Source organism: Chrysemys picta, chromosome 2 (genome assembly GCF_011386835.1).
Source record: "Chrysemys picta bellii isolate R12L10 chromosome 2, ASM1138683v2, whole genome shotgun sequence".
NCBI lineage: Eukaryota > Metazoa > Chordata > Testudines > Emydidae > Chrysemys > Chrysemys picta.
The window spans coordinates 274281953-274298694 of NC_088792.1; the positions used below are offsets into that span (position 1 = coordinate 274281953).

Genomic DNA, 16742 nt, shown 5'->3' on the forward strand with positions numbered 1-16742 from the left:
AGTGGTTTTTGTCCCCTTGGCATGTGGTTCCATGGCAAATCCCTCCCTTACACAAAATTCTGATTCTGGGGTGGAACTTTTAACAACTTTCATTGCAAATCCTAAACATGACGTGGTTACAGAATGAGGACCTTCGTGACAAACCTGTGGTGCACCATCAGTGCCCACCTCCCACTCAATTGTGTGTACTCCAAGCTGCGATGGAATCTGAACCGCTCCAAACTTCAGTCTTGTGCAACTAAGCACAGTCCCAAGTTAGATGCACCATCGTGGATCATATGAAACTGCTGAACGGGAGGCAAGCTGACGTGCAGCACGGAGGCTTAGCTCAAAGGCAGATGCTCAGTTCATTGATACAGAAAAATTCTGCCCTCCGATTCTCACTTGCAACTTCCACTGACTTCAGTGTGAATTGTGCTGGAGTTTCTGAGAGCGGAATGTGGTTGTTGGGTGTATGAGGAAGGGTTAGGGGGTCACTGGCTGCTGCAGTTGAGGTTTTACATTCACTCTAGAAGGGTGGGAACCACTGAACTAGAAGATTAGCTCCAGAAACTATCATGCAAGACAATAATGCAGTTTCATCCCATCATGCAAGTCAGACACTCTCCTCTCTGGGATGGTTTTGTTTTGTGGGGTTTTTTTCGCACCTAATACTGGAGTTTCATAAACTGATGATATTTGTGCAAGAATGAAAAAAACCCAAAGTGATAATCCTTACAATGGATCAAATATAACCCCCCTCCTATATTTATAATTTTTATCCCAAAAAATAAAACACAATACAATAAAATAAAAAGATCCAGTCAGGAACTCTACTAATACATTTTTTTAAAAAAAGTTTTGTAACAATATTTTTAGATCTGTTTTGCAGCTCAAATAACTGGAAGCGCAAGGCAGTCGTGCTTACCCCAATTTTTACTACATTAGCAATTGTATCTTACATGGGTGAGCTTAGCTCTGGGGAGTCAAACTTGTATTGCATTAGCTTATGGAGATATAGTGCACAAACAACAGATGTAACAGGTCAGATTTTCAAAACCACTTAGCTTTGGCCTAACTCAGCTCCCACTGAAGTTAATAGGATATTGATGTCAATAGGTCAATGCTGAGTCCTGAAAAATCCACCCTCAATTAATGTTCCAATCTATCAAAAGCCTTCTGCAAATTGTCTTAGTGATCACTCTTCCAAAGTACTTCCAAACATTAGCCAATTAATCCTCAACACAACTCTTTGGGGAAAGTAAATAGATATGACATTCTGCACAAGGGGAAACTCAGAGAAAACACTATATTCAGCCCTAAAATAATCAAGGACAACGCCTCCTGATAACTCACACCTACACTTAAGAAGCCAGGACTAGAATCCTAATTCATGAGGTCCAAAATTGCAGATTTCTAACATGTAAGCTATAGAAAAATTCTTTTAGCTACTAGTGGTAGTAGTAAGTCCCTCATTCTCTCGGTGTGTCAGTCACCAGAGAGCAACACCATTCACTCACAAAGCCAATATGTCACAGATCCTTCCATTAGCACCCTGCGGGCCCAATTATTCTGAGAGGTTCTGAGCGCTTCTTGGGAGGTGATCAGCAACTTGAAGGCTTGGATCATCTAGGCTGAGTTGCCTACAAATGTTTTCATGTTGGGGGGGTGAGGGGAAGGATGGCTGGAAGAAGAATTAATGAGCTATAGCAGAATGATAAAAAATTGTGAGGATAAAATAAAATGCCTGACAATTCAGGCAAAAAATCAGTTTCCACAATAACGCATCTAGATAGGTCCCCTAATTATTATTTGGTATTTGTATTTCATGCACCTGCAATATGTATGGCACTGGCCATCTGCAGGAAGACGCAGGTTTTGCTCCAAAGAGCTTACTGTCTTAGGCCCGGATTCAACTTTACTTACATGCTTAAAGTTAAATTCTTTGATGAATCAGGTTCTAAGATCCTGGTCCTGCAAACACTTATACACATGAGTAAGTTTACACAAGTGAGTAGTACCATTGAACACACATGCAAAGTTATTCACATGTGTTGGTGGTCACAGGATTGAGGCCTTATGCAGCACATTTCATCACTGGATCTCAAAGTGCTTTTACAGATGGGGAAACTGAGGCACAGAGTGGGGAAGTGAATTGCCCCAGTGATTCAGCAGCCCAGTGGCAGAGCCAGAAATAGAACCCAGGTCACTCGAATGCTCTAATCACTAGGCAACACCGCCTCCCTTAACATCTTTTAAACAATGCCACATTCTGTGCTAGCTATTTTGTCCCCTCACATTTTTTTTTGTTAGATGAACTATTGTAGTAAAAAAAGAAAGCACAGGCAGAAAATGGCATGCAGCAAATATGAAAAGAGGAAGATAGGCTCATTTATTACTTGAATGTATATACCCAAGTTTTCTTGTGACGCTTGATCCAAAGAATGACTCCCTGGTAAATATGACATTACTGTAAAGTGAAGAAGAAATCGCTAAGATGAGAGGTTAATGGTTATCAGTGAAATAGTGAAGTATGGAAATGGTCTTCCATTTGTGCTTCAAAATGTGGGGTGCAGATCAGAGGCTGCGCTTCCCCCATCCCCCGGCCTTTTCTGTTTTCTGGAGGTCCATTCATAAAAAATGCAGACAGTGTCATTTTCCAGCTTTCTTTGCAAAATATTTCATTTTTGTCATGCTATTGTTACCAGCAACACAGAAATACTAGATTATACACAATCCTTTATAACAACATATTAAGGGACCTGTGTAGCTCTTTTCATCCAAGGTTCTCAAAATGCCTTTATATTTATATATACTTATTATGTATGTATTGTATCAACCCTACTTTAGAGATCAGAAAACAAAGATGATAAATGACGTGCTGACAGGCAGATAGTGAGATAGTGTCAGAGTTTGGAAAGAACCTAGATGTCCCGATACCTAATCCCAAAGTCAAACCACTGGACAATGCTCTCTATACCCCGTCAAAACTCTTTCTGACTTTGTGTAAGGGCTGCAGAATCAGGTTCAAACCCCTGAAAGACTTGTCTATCATGGCTGTCTTAGAGGGCCTGATATTCAGTGATGGTGAGAATCCACAGCTCCAGTTGAAGTCAATGGAACAGATGTCAGCACTGCTGAAAATTGGGCCCACAATTCCTGCCTGGTCTCTCTCACCAACAGAAGTTGGTCCAATAAAAGATATAACCTCACCCTCCTTGTCTCTCTCAAATACAGAGGAAGTTGCAAAAAGTTGGAACAAAAAAAGACACATTTCAGGATCCCACTCAGAATTAGTGGAAGCTTTGAAAATGTACGCTTAACACACACACATTTATTAACTAATGGTGATAAAGAACTCCCACTGCAAAATGACCCTCATGTAAAAAGGGCCTGTTGTCCCTGTATTAACGCTCAGTGGGGGTGTTTTGGTTGGATAGCTCCCAGTACTAAAAGAAAGGGGAAGGGTTGACGGGAAATCAGGACCTTGAGACTGACAGTCCCCAGGGGCAATGGGGAGAGGCCAATGCTCCAGGTCAGCCTGATGGACAGGGCGGGCAGGCTAATGAGGGAGTCAGGAGGCCGGGGAAGTCTTGTCTTTTGTGTGAGCTGGAATTGCCTGGAACAGAGTGCGGCTGAGCTAAGGACAAAGCAGGGCCCCAAGCTGAGCTGGGGAGCAGAGCCGTGCCAGCCAGAGGGGCCAGAAAAACAGGCCAGGGAGCTGGAGGCAGAACAGCAGCAGCAGTGCTGAGGCAGAGTGGAGCCGGGTGCGGTGAGCAGCTGGGGAGAGCGAAGGGGACCCTGGGCAGTGGACCCAGCACAGGGAGACACCCCCAGCCAAGAGGCTCAGCAGGCCATACTTGGAGTGGGATTGTAATCCCGCCAAGGCGGGGGCAATGCTGGGAAGAAGGGTCCTGCCACCTAAAGCCTGAGGGCGTGTGGCCACCACCAGAGCAAGTGTCCGACCCACAGCATCCCTGCAGCACAGCCAGGGCCTGGGACATGTGAGGAACAGACTGAACTTCCCTGACATTCCAGAGATGCTGGTTGTGATGTCCCCGTGCCACAGAGTGGGGTGATGTGTTTTCCTTTAACCTTTCCCAGTTTTTCCTTTTGTATTGTATTTGCTTTGACCTGTATGTAATGATCAGTGGGTCAGGGAAGCATCCAGTGCAGAGAGAGCACCCCGGAGTGGGGACACCCTAGCCCCTGTCCTAAGTCACCACGACAAGGTTGGGGGTCGAGCTCCCCAGGAATCCTGGGCCCAGCCTTGCTGGGGTTACGAGGACTCTGCCACACAGGAGAGTGGAAGGGGAGCCCTTGAGGTCAGGTAGGCCTCTGGGTAAAGGAAGTGGGAGCGAGGACTCAGATCCTTTCACTTGCCCATTTCACCGGGACAGTGTATAAGCCAGGAAAGTTCCCCACAATAGCGGGACCATTCCCCCACTTACACTCAGAACACCTTCCCAGTGGAGCTAAACCCTCAGGAAAAGCCTGAGTCAACAGACAGGCCTTGCAATGCACCCTGAAGAAGAACAGAACTAGGCTATGTCAGACAAAGGGGGAGAAGTGAATTCATCTTTCTACAGCAAAATTTCTATGTGATACTCACAGTAACTAGCAACCCGGTATTTAAGGTGCTAGAGGAATGAAAGGCAAGTGAACAAGACTTCTGGCATGAAGCCATAACCTGGTAAATCCTGACTAGGGATGAATTAAGAGTATGGGCTAAATGCTGCCTTGTAGAGTGTGGGTATGTACCACTTATGGGGGAGGAACTGTTTTTCACAGAGCAGCAGCAACATACACGGCAGAGCTGAATCTACCAGGAAGGCATACCCAGCACTGGTACCAGAGTCCCATCCTTTCCTGTCAGCATCAACCATCCTATCTTGTGCCAGCACCAGGGGCCATGGACAGCCAGGCCTGCTTTTCATCCAACCACATCACATAACTGCATGGTTTTACCCTACGTAGAAAGTGAGATCCAGTAAAACTTTGGGGTGCCACAAAAATTGTATCAGCCTTCCCCCCTCACAGACACTTTCATGCAGCCTCACCAGTGGCTACATTCCTCTTCCCTCTACAGCCTCCTCGGTGGCCCTTTCCTCTCCTCCCCAAACAGTCCACCCCAAATAGTCACATACAGCTGTGAGTCTATTGCACTACTGGGTCCAGATTGCAAGAGTCTTGCCTTAAACCATCCCTGCACCTGACTAATACTCTATTTGTTCATGGAAATGAGAGAAAGACAGTACTGAATTTATATCAGAGTGTGTGTGCGCACGAACGCACATGTATGTATTATATCTGCTCTCATTGAAATCATATGGACCTTTGCCGCTGAGTTCAATGGGCACAGAATGGAGATTTTAAAAACTATTGTTCATCACCCAACCTTGCCTCAGTTTTAGTCTGTACACTAGTTATTTATTCCTAGCTCCTCTTCGACAGGCGCAGCTCAACTCCTCGTACTCCCGCTGCACTCCAAAACTCAAACAATACACTTTGCTGCTACAACTTTTTCACTAAGAACTTCATGGCTGCCAGGTACTGGAGACACAATCACTTTTTGTGCCACTCCATGTACTAAGAAAGCCTTCATCATTTGTTTGTATGAAATGTGAAAGGAAAACTGCAGTGTAATATAAATTATAATATCCTTTATTAAATCTAATTACAAAGAAGAGCAAGTCACTTAGCAATTTTAATTGTGTTAATTGTAATAAAACAATTAGCAATCAGACAGGAAGCTGTCATATGACAGCATCATGGGGGCTGATCAAAAGTCTTCTGAGGTCAGTGGGAACTGCACACACCTGCCTATTTATCTGGAGTGGTTCAACCTCTTTCATGAAATACTCTTTTCTCTGTGCTGTCTGGCAGTAATGATTGCAAGATCAGTAACCATTCTGCTGAAGAAGGCTATTGTTTCAAAAGAAACCACAGCCTAGGGAAATAAGGGATCCTAGGGTAATATTTTTAAAAGCATCAAAGTGACTTAGGAGCCAAAGTCCTACTGAGTTTCACTAAGAGTCTAAGTGACTTAATTGCTTTTGAAATTTTTATTCCTGGTGTATATGTGGTTTCCTAGTGTGTTTAAGGAGCTGCAGTCTGACTTGTATCACATCCCTACTCATTGAAGAAACCTTACTTCTTTTCAGTAGGGATCTGCTCCAAAGCCCACCAAAGTCAAGGGGAGTCTACCATTGGGAATGCCAATGGACTTTACATCAAACCCTAAATTTGAAATTAATGGAGATATCCCATCTCCTAGAACTGGAAGGGACCTTGAAAGGTCATCAAGTCCAGCCCCCTGCCTTCACTAGCAGGACCAAGTACTGATTTTTCCCCAGATCCCTAAATGGCCTCCTCAAGGATTGAACTCACAGCCTTGGGTTTAGCAGGCCAATGCTCAAACCACTGAGCTATCCCTCCACCCGTGACAGAGTGGTTTTTTTTTTTTTTTTTAAGAACTGCCAAGGGACTTTAGTAATACTGTTCGTCCATCTTAGGATTTCATTACACCTGTTCTCAAGGAGCTTGTGAACGTAGTGAATTACAACAATCATGATTTCTCATAGCAAGATATTGCAGTGTTATTAACCAACTATGTTAGTTAGAAGACCCAAATCTCCCAATAACAACCTGAATGCTAAGCCATGGTTATACCACATAGTCTAACAGAAGTCTATTTAGGCCAATCCTTAGATGTAAACAACTAGTTAGGTTAGTTACAAAATTCCACAGTACCGTACATTTTGTACATATAGGATCTTTGATCCATTATTAAAGGAAAAAATAAAGGAAGCACTCAGAAATACATTGTTTAATTGTTTTTAATTAATATTTACAGTGTTAATAGCATTTTTTGTTAGTGGCATGTGAGCCAACAAACAGAATATTAACCATAAGGCATTCTTCAACAATGATATTAAAGCAAGGATATAATCATGACAGTTACATACCTGGCAGTACCATCCAATTGCTCTTTTCTTTTGGGGAAAAGAAGAGCGAAAGCAACAGGAAAAAGCAAGGAGAGAAGAAGTGTGTGTTAAATTCAGAAGTTTTCTTTCTGGCATTGCTGTAGAGCAGTGGTTCTCATCTTTTCCATACTGCAACCCCGTGTTACAACAGAAAAAGCTCTGGCATTCCCCTCCCAACTAGCCATAAAGAAAAGAAGGTGGGTATAACCCCAGGCAAACCTGTTTATGACCCTTACGTTGAAGGCCCAGACTTCAGTGAATAGTTAAGTTTCACATTTCACTTCAATTGTAAAGTCACCCAGGTAGGCTTGCGTGGATGGGCAAGCTTGATATCACACCACTGAGTCAGAACTCCCAATGGTCACCTGCTCCACTGAGGGAGCTGAGAATTAACATTTTGAACAAAACACTGAGCTCAAGGACCTCTTTGGAAATGGTTGAATTTTTTCAATGGACAGTGTGGAAAGAGAGACTGAAGTAGTAGGGAGACAAATGAGAAGAGTAGAAAAATTAACTGAGTCCTAAATAAATATTTCCAAGGGATTTTCCCCCTTGAAGATTTATTTTACAATACATCCCAGACCAGTCAGAGTGAAAGATGTTGTGAGTAAAACAAATTGTGAGTTATTCTTTCACTAATGGAAATGTGACATGTTCTTTTCTCTCTCAGCTTACTGGTTTCAGAGGTAAACAAATGCTTCCCCAAACCAATTTAAAGAAATACCGTGGAATGCCAACTGCTGCTAACCATAAGTACAGTGAGCACATCAAGTTTAGTCCTCTCACAGAGATATTACAAGCTCCAGTCATATTTTACGTCCACAGAATGTTGCTGGAATCAGTGATAACACTATAACTGGAACAAACTCTAAGTGTATCCACCGTAGGCACAATGCTGCATTAGTAGGGATAGATAGTAGAGAGTAATTGTAATGGCACTTTTAATCTATAGAGCTCAACGTGAGGAAGGATTATTATCCCCATGTACAGGCAGGGAAACTGAGGAAGAGAAAGGTTCATATCAAGGTCTGCAAAAGTTTACATTAATTTGGGGTGTTTCTGGTTTTTGGCACCTAAACTCAGAGAGCAGATTTGAAAACAAAACAATCAAGAAAAAATATGACCCCCACTTCTAAAAAAAAAAAAAAGTGTTTCTCATGAACTCTCCCCACTGCAATATCCTATCCTCAGCTAATGGCTGCAAAGGGATACAATTATAAAAATCACTTAGCCCATTCCCCTGGATTCATTAGACAATTAAATAGCTCCACTTACAAAAGGCCAACCTTAGTTCAGTTAATTATTCTGGTCTACATGGGTTCTGATACCACACCTATCGTTGTGATGTCAGAACACTCTGGCCAATACAGTTCAAGAGGGAGGGGAAAGAATCCTCAGCATTAACAAACCCTTAAATATAAAAGAACACTGTCAGTTCTGTGTATGTCAGTCATCTATTCCCAAGATCTCCTGTAAAATCCAGGTTACAAGTGCCCTCAGGATTTAAAATGGAGGCACACAAAGCTGCTCCTGAGATGTCATGCTGGGTAAATTTCAGAATACTACAAAAGGAAATTGACTCCATAATAGACTCTTAGTTTTCCCCTTTGTTAAAAGCCAATTTCTGCTCATTCTCCCATTTCAAAGAGGACTAGATGAAAGTTAACTAACACATTGCTAATGTGCATCAACAGGGTCCACATAGACAATTAGTCTTCAGACTCTGTGAGGCAGATTCACACCCCAGCTCACCACAAACTATTTGTTTGTGTAGACAAGCCAATAGAAAGAAAGATCAAAGGCCTGTTCATCAGGTAGATTTTTCCCAGCTTGTCTCCCAGCTGTGCGATTCCACAAAGCCCTTTCTAAAAGTAAGCTCCCTACTTACCAGGGTGGATAAAAATCAACGATTAAAAAAAAATCGGATTTCTTTTATTTAAATCAGATTTTTTTTTACTTAAATTGGATTTTTTTGATAAAATGCTTTTTGAGGAAAAAACCTATCTAACCTATCTAAAGGTACATTATAGCTCAAAGATATCTCATCATGGAATAGGAATTATAAATTCTAGTTCTATAGTATGAGACAATATATTCATGTAATATTTAAGAAAAGTTTTGTAAATGAGTTCCAATAGTTCATGAATTAGGGACCCAATCTTATGGGGTTCCAGAGGCTTCTGTATAGATTATTTAGGTTACTCTTTCTATCTACCCAATGGGACCCAGTGCTCAGTCTAGAAGAATCAATCAGAGATGCTTAATTTTGCAGTTCTCAAACTGAATTTTTGTGTCTCCAGAGATAACATGCTTGTTAACAGCAAAAATGTTTTTAAATAAATAAATAATATATAGAGGTGAGAAATAATATACCTCAAACCTATTGTCCCCCTGCAAATTTGTGTACACAGAGTCAATCCCTTACCTCTCTCTAAAAGTGCAAAATTTCAAAAAGTTCAATGAATAGAAGATTGTTGGGAGAGGAATAGATCCGGACAAGGAGAAGTCTGGAATAAATGTGAGAAGGGAGGGACAGGCAACTGAAACAAAAGTGAAACTGTTTGAGCAGCATATTCCAGAACTCTTGATGTCTTTCTGAGTTCATTGATTTGAGATCTACCATAGCATTCCTTGACTAGAAGGGAAAACCTATAATGGCAGCAGGCCGTTAAGGAGACCCAGTTTGGGAATATTTTAATGAAGTTCCTCTATCTGTGGGTAAGACAGGCATGTGTGCAAAATGCAAACAGTGCAACAAAGAAATGCAAGGCCTGGTTTCCCGAATGAAACAACATCATGAGAAGTGTTCCTTCTCAGGAGGAAGCTGCGTTGAAGATGATGAAAGGAACATGTCTGAACATGCAAGATCTTCAGGTTGGTAAACTTTTTTATTTCATACTTCTTTCTTAAGGACTGCCTGTCTTCCTTATGGACTATTCTTGAATTCTCATGTTTGAGCAAAAAATATAGTTGTTACTCTATGGTACTATCATTTTATATGCAGTTGTGATAAAAAATAAATAGCTGACATAGGCAGATCTTCCTTTTACAATTTCACCTTTAAAGTAGTACTGAGTGTCAGTGAATGCAATGAGTAATACAAAATGAGCAGTATGGTAATAATAATTAAATAACTGCATTGACTTATTTTGTTTAGGGGAATCCATCCTCAACCTACAGGATTCTGAAGACTATCCACCTTCAAGATCACCATAATTTTCTATAGTTTCAGAGTTATCTGCCAATGATAGTGTTTCAGTCACATCATATATGTCACATAGCCACAGTATAGCACCCGTAGCAAAAAGAAAAAAAAATCTCCATCTTCCAGAAACAACCATAAATAAGTTTGTGATAAGAACCAGAAGATTACAAAAAGAGGTAATTGATTTAAAAAATTGCCCGGTTTGTTTATGCAACAAACTCTCCTTTCCGTATGATTGAGAACCCACACTTCATTAACATGGTTCAGTCATTAAGACCAGGATACAGTCCACCCAACAGAGCAGATGTCGCAGGCAAATTGCTGGATAAAGTGTATGAAAGAGAAATTGAGCAGTGTGCAAAAGGTCTAGAGGGTGAAATTGTTAACCTGAGTCTTGATGGGTGGAGCAATGTCCACAATGATCTTGTTGTATGTGCTTGTGTGACAACAGAAGAAGGGAATGTTTTCCTTACAGAAACTATTGATACATCAGGAAATACACACACAGGAGAATACTTACAAGAAGTAGTAGTAAAAGCTATAACAAACTGTGAAAAAAAATTAAAATGTCTAGTACGCAGCTTGGTCACAGACAGTGCTGCAAATGTATCCAAGATGAGAAGAAATTTAGAAGAGAGTCCCAAGCTAATAGCATACGGTTGCAGTGCTCATTTGATGCACCTCCTAGCCAAAGACTTCAGTGTTCCAGAAATAAAGGCTAATGTTGTTGAAATTGCAAAATACTTCCGTAACAACCACTTTGCAGCAGCTGCTCTGAAAAAAGTGGGAGGAACCATGCTGCCTCTCCCATAAGACGTGCGATGGAACTCAGTAGTGGACTGTTTTAAGCATTATATCAAGAACTAGCCTAATCTGATAACAGTTTGTGAACAAAATCATGAAAAAATAGATGGCACTGTCACAGCCAAAGTTCACAGCTTAAGAGAAATGTTGAACACATGCTGAGTACCCTGAAGCCTATTTCTGTAGTCTTGAACAAAATGCAGGGAAATAGCTGTTTTATTGCGGATGCTGTTGAAATTTGGAAGGAACCGAGTGAGATCTTAAAAAGAGAAATATGCAATGACAGAGTTAAATTACAAGCATTAAAAAAATGAATGGGACAAGCACTATCTCCAGCTCATTTTCTTGCAAATATTCTAAATACTCAGTACCAGGGTGAAACCTTAACTGCTGAAGAAGAGGAGTTGGCTATGACATGGATTACCAGCAATCATCCCTCCATAATGCCAACTATAATAAACTTCAGAGCTAAGGGTGAACCATTCAGGAAATATGTTTGCTGAGGATGTTTTAAAGAAAGTCACACCAGTGAACTGGTGGAAGTCACTTAAGCACTTGGATTCAGAGACTGTTGAAGTGATAATCTCACTTTTGACAACAGTAGCTTCTTCTGCCGGTGTAAAAAGAATATTTTCTTCCTTTGGACTAATTCATTCCAAATTGAGAAATCGTTTGGGACCTGAAAAAGCAGGAATGCTTGTTTTTCTTTTCCAGATTATGAACAAACAGGAAAATGAAGGTGAAGACGACTGCTGAAGTTGAGTTAGCTGCAGAAGCCAATATTTTAAGTTTCTCATGTTGACCTGGCTGACATAGTCGATTTAATTTTTGTTTGTTTGTTTTAAATATTTCATTTAACTATTTTAGTTAAAAACAATTTTAACAAAAACAAACCTGATTTTAAAAACCTTGAATGTTTAACTAAATTCAAAAATGCATAGGCTTTCTTTGTTAAAATATTATATGTTTGCTGTTGAAGAATACATAACGTTGTTGTTTTAGTTAAATAAAACAATGTAAATGTCTGTCTGGTGATGTTCTGGTGATGTTCTCCTCCTAATATAGCATGGCAAGAAAATCCTCCAAATATTAATGATTAGCCTGTTGAATTGGAGATCGTTCACCTCCCAATGACTTCATAAATATCTGCTTCAATTACCTTTGGTAAATGAAATAACCAAACAATCATTCATTTTCTGATATAGCTGTAAAACTAATCTGAAAAGTTTTCAAAATGTATAGTGTGTACCTTCTAAAAATGAAACCTACATCTATCTCTGAGGTGTGAAGAATATGTATTAAGGTTATAACAACCAACAACAATGCACTTTTACGTAGAAATCCATGATTAAATTGAGTCTTCCTGATTAGTGATTTAAATCATGATTTAAACTAGGTCCAGAGTGACCTAGACAAATTGGAGGATTGGGCCAAAAAAAATCTGATGAGGTTCAACAAGGACAAGTGCAGAGTCCTGCACTTAGGACGGAAGAATCCCATGCACTGCTACAGGCTGGGTACCGACTGGCTAAGCAGCAGTTCTGCAGAAAAGGACCTGGGGATTACAGTGGATGAGAAGCTGGATATGAGTCAGCAGTGTGCCCTTGTTGCCAAGAAGGCTAACGGCATATTGGGCTGCATTAGTAGGAGCATTGCCAGCAGATCGAGAGAATTGATTATTCCCGTCTATTCAGCACTGGTGAGGCCATCCAGTTTTGGGCCCCCCACTACAGAAAGGATGTGGACAAATTGGAGAGAGTCCAGTGGAGGGCAACAAAAATGATCAGGGGACTGGGGCAGATGACTTACGAGCAGAGGCTGAGGGAACTGGCTTGTTTAGTTTGCAGAAGAGAAGAGTGAGGGGGGATTTGATAGCAGCCTTCAACTATCTGAAGGGGGGTTCCAAAGAGGATGGAGCTCAGCTGTTCTCAGTGGTGGCAGATGACAGAACAAGGAGCAATGGTCTCAAGTTGCAGTGGGGGAGATCTAGGTTGGATATTAGGAAACACTATTTCACTAGGAGGGTTGTGAAGCACTGAAATGGGTTACCTAGGGAGGTGGTGGAACCTCCATCCTTAGAGGTTTTTAAGGCCTGGCTTGACAAAGTCTTGGCTGGGATGATTTAGTTGGTGTTGGTCCTGCTTTGAGCAGGGGTTTGGACTAGATCACCTTCTGAGGTCTCTTCCAACCCTAATATTCTATGATTCTTTGAACTTGTCAAACAGAACCTGAATCTGAAAAACAAGCTGAGTTCTTCGCTCCTCTTACTCCATCATTAGAAACAAAATAGGTAGAAATCAGAGCAGAGCTTCCAATTTTGTAAATGAAAATTGAAGTACAACAGAATCCATCTCACTCTCCCATAACTGTATTTGCTCTGCAAGGTTCATGAGAAAAAATACTTTTGTCAATCCTGTCGAGAGACAGGACACAGATTATCATAAGTGTGTGCACGTGGGTATTTGTATTTGTGTGTATTATATGAATGTGTATGTGTGTGCGTGCCTATACACATGCACACACCACTGTTCCCTACTGGCCAGAATATTACATCAGCTAACGTGTATTATTATATTGCTTTACAGTGATATGCTGAATGTATTTTATATTACATAAGTTGCCATTTTCACACTTGCTTTTCATATAACTATGTATTACCTCCATATCTAAGGCCATACTTTACATTTCAATTGATAAGGAATGGGGTTTTTGTGATGGTTTTTATTCTAAATCTTTTAAATCCTCCTCTATAAGGGCCCATTTGCGCAACCCTATGAGTAGAATTTAAACTAAGTTATGAGGGCTGCAGAGCCCAGTCCTTAAGGAAGTCTATGAGAATGGGCTGTAAATCAAAACACAAAGAGAAGCAACATACAAATGTTTTTCCAATACATGGTCCCCACTTTTCAAAAACTCAGAGATTTCACAATTAGTTTCCCTGCGTCTATGGAATTGAATGATCATCCCCAATATAGAAAAGTCCACATACACTAAATGGATTTTCAATAAATAATAGTAAAGGAAGGTGGTGAACAATAAAATCTCAAACCAGAAACTGATCAGAAAAGATATATTGGGTTATGCAGCAGAACCCCTTACGCCTGAAACCTCCCTCTAAACTGAAACTGGTGATATTCCCGATTTGCATCAGTAACACTGAGCAAGCCCAATTATCCAAAACCTTGTTTATCCACATAAATTCCACATCCCACGTTCTATCTGAGTTCTGCGGTATAGGGCGTTACTGATCGGCGGGGACAGCACACTTGCCTGAAATATGGAAACGATACAATTGATTCATAAAACCTCCAGGTGGCGACGAGATCCATCCTGTTGGGGTTAGTAGCATAGTACCTCCAGGCAGCCTGGATAACATGAAGGGACATTAGTAGCATTAGGGGAAATGTTTATCTGTGCTTATAAGTGAATGCAACCAGTTAATACTCCTCTTAATTCAAAAGAAGATAACAATGCACATATTCAGTGAGTCGCACTGAATTATTATACAGCAATATTGAAAGTTGCCATTAGATGGTGCCATAGTTCATGTAAGGCTTATAATAAGAAAAAGATGCTCTAGGACAGTAGTCCTCAAAAACTGTTCCCAGGGGCATATGTGACAGAATACTGTGCACTGCCCATTGCTTTCAGATACCCAGAAGAGGTTACATTTTACTACTCTTGTTTTATTCTAAAGTCTGATAAATCTAAAAGACCATCTAACTTAGTAAAATGTAGAACATGTGATCTGTCTGATGTCTCTGGGAATCTGAAAGAGCCATGGTTAGTGGGCAGCAATCAGTTTAATATACTGCTGTGGAAAGTTTTGCTGAATGATTTTAGACATTAGCACATAACTCCTATCAAACTTCCACTAGCACATAAACAGCCGTACTGTGGTTACCCTGGCCGCCTGTTACGCAGTGATTCTTTAATGTCAGTGAGTCAACCTCTCCAGATATCCCCACGGTGTCCTTTGCTAGGTAACAATTTTACTGCAAAAGTATACTGTTCTGCCTATTTCTCCAAAGAATGGGTCTGACCTGGAGAGGTCCTAAATACCCACAGCTCCCATTGATTTCAAAGAAAGTAATCCTGGTCCCACTGTAAAAGTTTTGCCATTGATGTCATTTGATTCAGGGCATGGCTTGCGGTGCATATAGGATTTTTGTCAAACAGATCAATCTTCAAGCTACCAATTTTATATTTAATTTTACAAAATAAAATCTAAGGCTCTGATCCAAATCCAGTGAAGTCAGTGGCAGGCTTTGCATTGAATTAAATGGACTTCTAACCAGCTCTTAAGACAATCAGCAATCCAGGGAAGTATGACAGGCTTTCTTTTTGCTTTTGCAAACTACTTTTTCTTCTTGATTCTTTTACAGGAACACATATGGTAAGTTGTAACTCAACAGTCACTATTGACCAACATTATTTGCATTGATGAGTTTTTACAGCAACAAAAAGTCCGTGGCAACTCTCTGTATGTGGGGTAGTCTCCCAAGGGAAACATGGAAACTGGGGCCTTGCAAAACAGGTGATTCCTCCTCTCCCCCCCACACACAACGTGTAGTGTGAAAGATTTTGCCATCTTGTTTCAGGTGACTCTGTGCCACTGAAATGGATGTTGGAGGGGAAGCTCCCTAGAAAATTTCAGCAGAACGACTAATTTCACTTTGAACATGCGAATTAGTGGCAAAGCCACTTTTGCACTAAAAGGGACAGGTATTTTGTGAACTCTGTTACATAGGGCCCTTATTATACAGTATCATTTCAAGATGGAAACCTAGAGAATCCAAACCTGTATAAGTTCTGCTGCCGGCTTTCTTCTCTTCTCAAAATGTTTCTGACGATGTTGTTCCTGGACTTTCAGAGCCAGCCCTGAACCCAAGATGCCCTGAAAACAGAGGTGGTGATTTGATTGAAAACACAAGAACAACAGAAAATCAGAGGAGAAAGTTCTCTTAAAACATGTGGATGAGATAATCAGAGCTGTGGGGAATTAGTGGGGGCAATTCACATGGGGTTCAGTGCACTTTTCTGACAGTTCTAGTTCACAGAGCATCATAGTTTTCTGACAAATCTTGCGTCACCTAGGCCCGCGCTTCACCTGGTTTCATTACAAGCTCCTCAAAAACCTTCTTGGTCTTCTACTGCCTTGCCAATGACAAGATGTGCAGCTGGTCTGTTTCTCTCCTCTACTGTTTCAGTCAGAACTGAGCTAAACTCTATGGTTGTGATCTGAAGGGGGTGCATATGAACCATAAACTGGATACCGGATCACCTGGGCTCCCATCCCCCATGAATTTCTTTTTAAGCTAAAGGAAACCAACCTCAAGCTCCAAGTTTTGCATTGTTTCCACTTGAAACCACAGGTTGAGCCCAGGTCACCCAAATCTTGGACCAACCTCACGTGAGAAACTTTCAGATCAAGGGTAAAATTTTCAAAAATAACTTGGGGGCTTTGGTGACCAAGTCCCATTTTCAAAAGCAATTTAGGAATCTAAGGCCGGATTTTTAAAGGTATTTAGGCACCTAAGTCGCATTGAAATCCAAGCCCTATTGCTTTTCAATAAGGTTAAGGGCTTAAGTCACTTTTTAAAAACTTTACCTTCACCCTTTTTGCAAATTAGGTCCAAGTCTCATATCTGTAACAAAACCTGAATAATTCTCCTGTTTATAGGCTTAGTTCTAAAGTTCTGCACACAGGATAATTCAGATTAGGATCCATTTTATCTTAGCCACAAGGAGAAAAGAGATTGCTTTTC

General features: G+C 40.9%; 1 protein-coding gene across 1 annotated transcript in view; it reads right to left on the minus strand.

Annotated features, from left to right (window-relative positions):
- KCNQ3 (potassium voltage-gated channel subfamily Q member 3) overlaps positions 1–16742 on the minus strand; it is a 257211-nt gene that overhangs the window by 21919 nt on the left and 218550 nt on the right. Inside the window, exons 7-9 of the mRNA XM_005288823.5 lie at positions 15776–15871; positions 14245–14339; positions 6948–6974 (exon numbers count right to left, since the gene is read on the minus strand). Coding sequence (XP_005288880.2) covers positions 6948–6974; positions 14245–14339; positions 15776–15871 — 218 coding nt within the window. The remainder of the gene's footprint in view (positions 1–6947; positions 6975–14244; positions 14340–15775; positions 15872–16742) is intronic.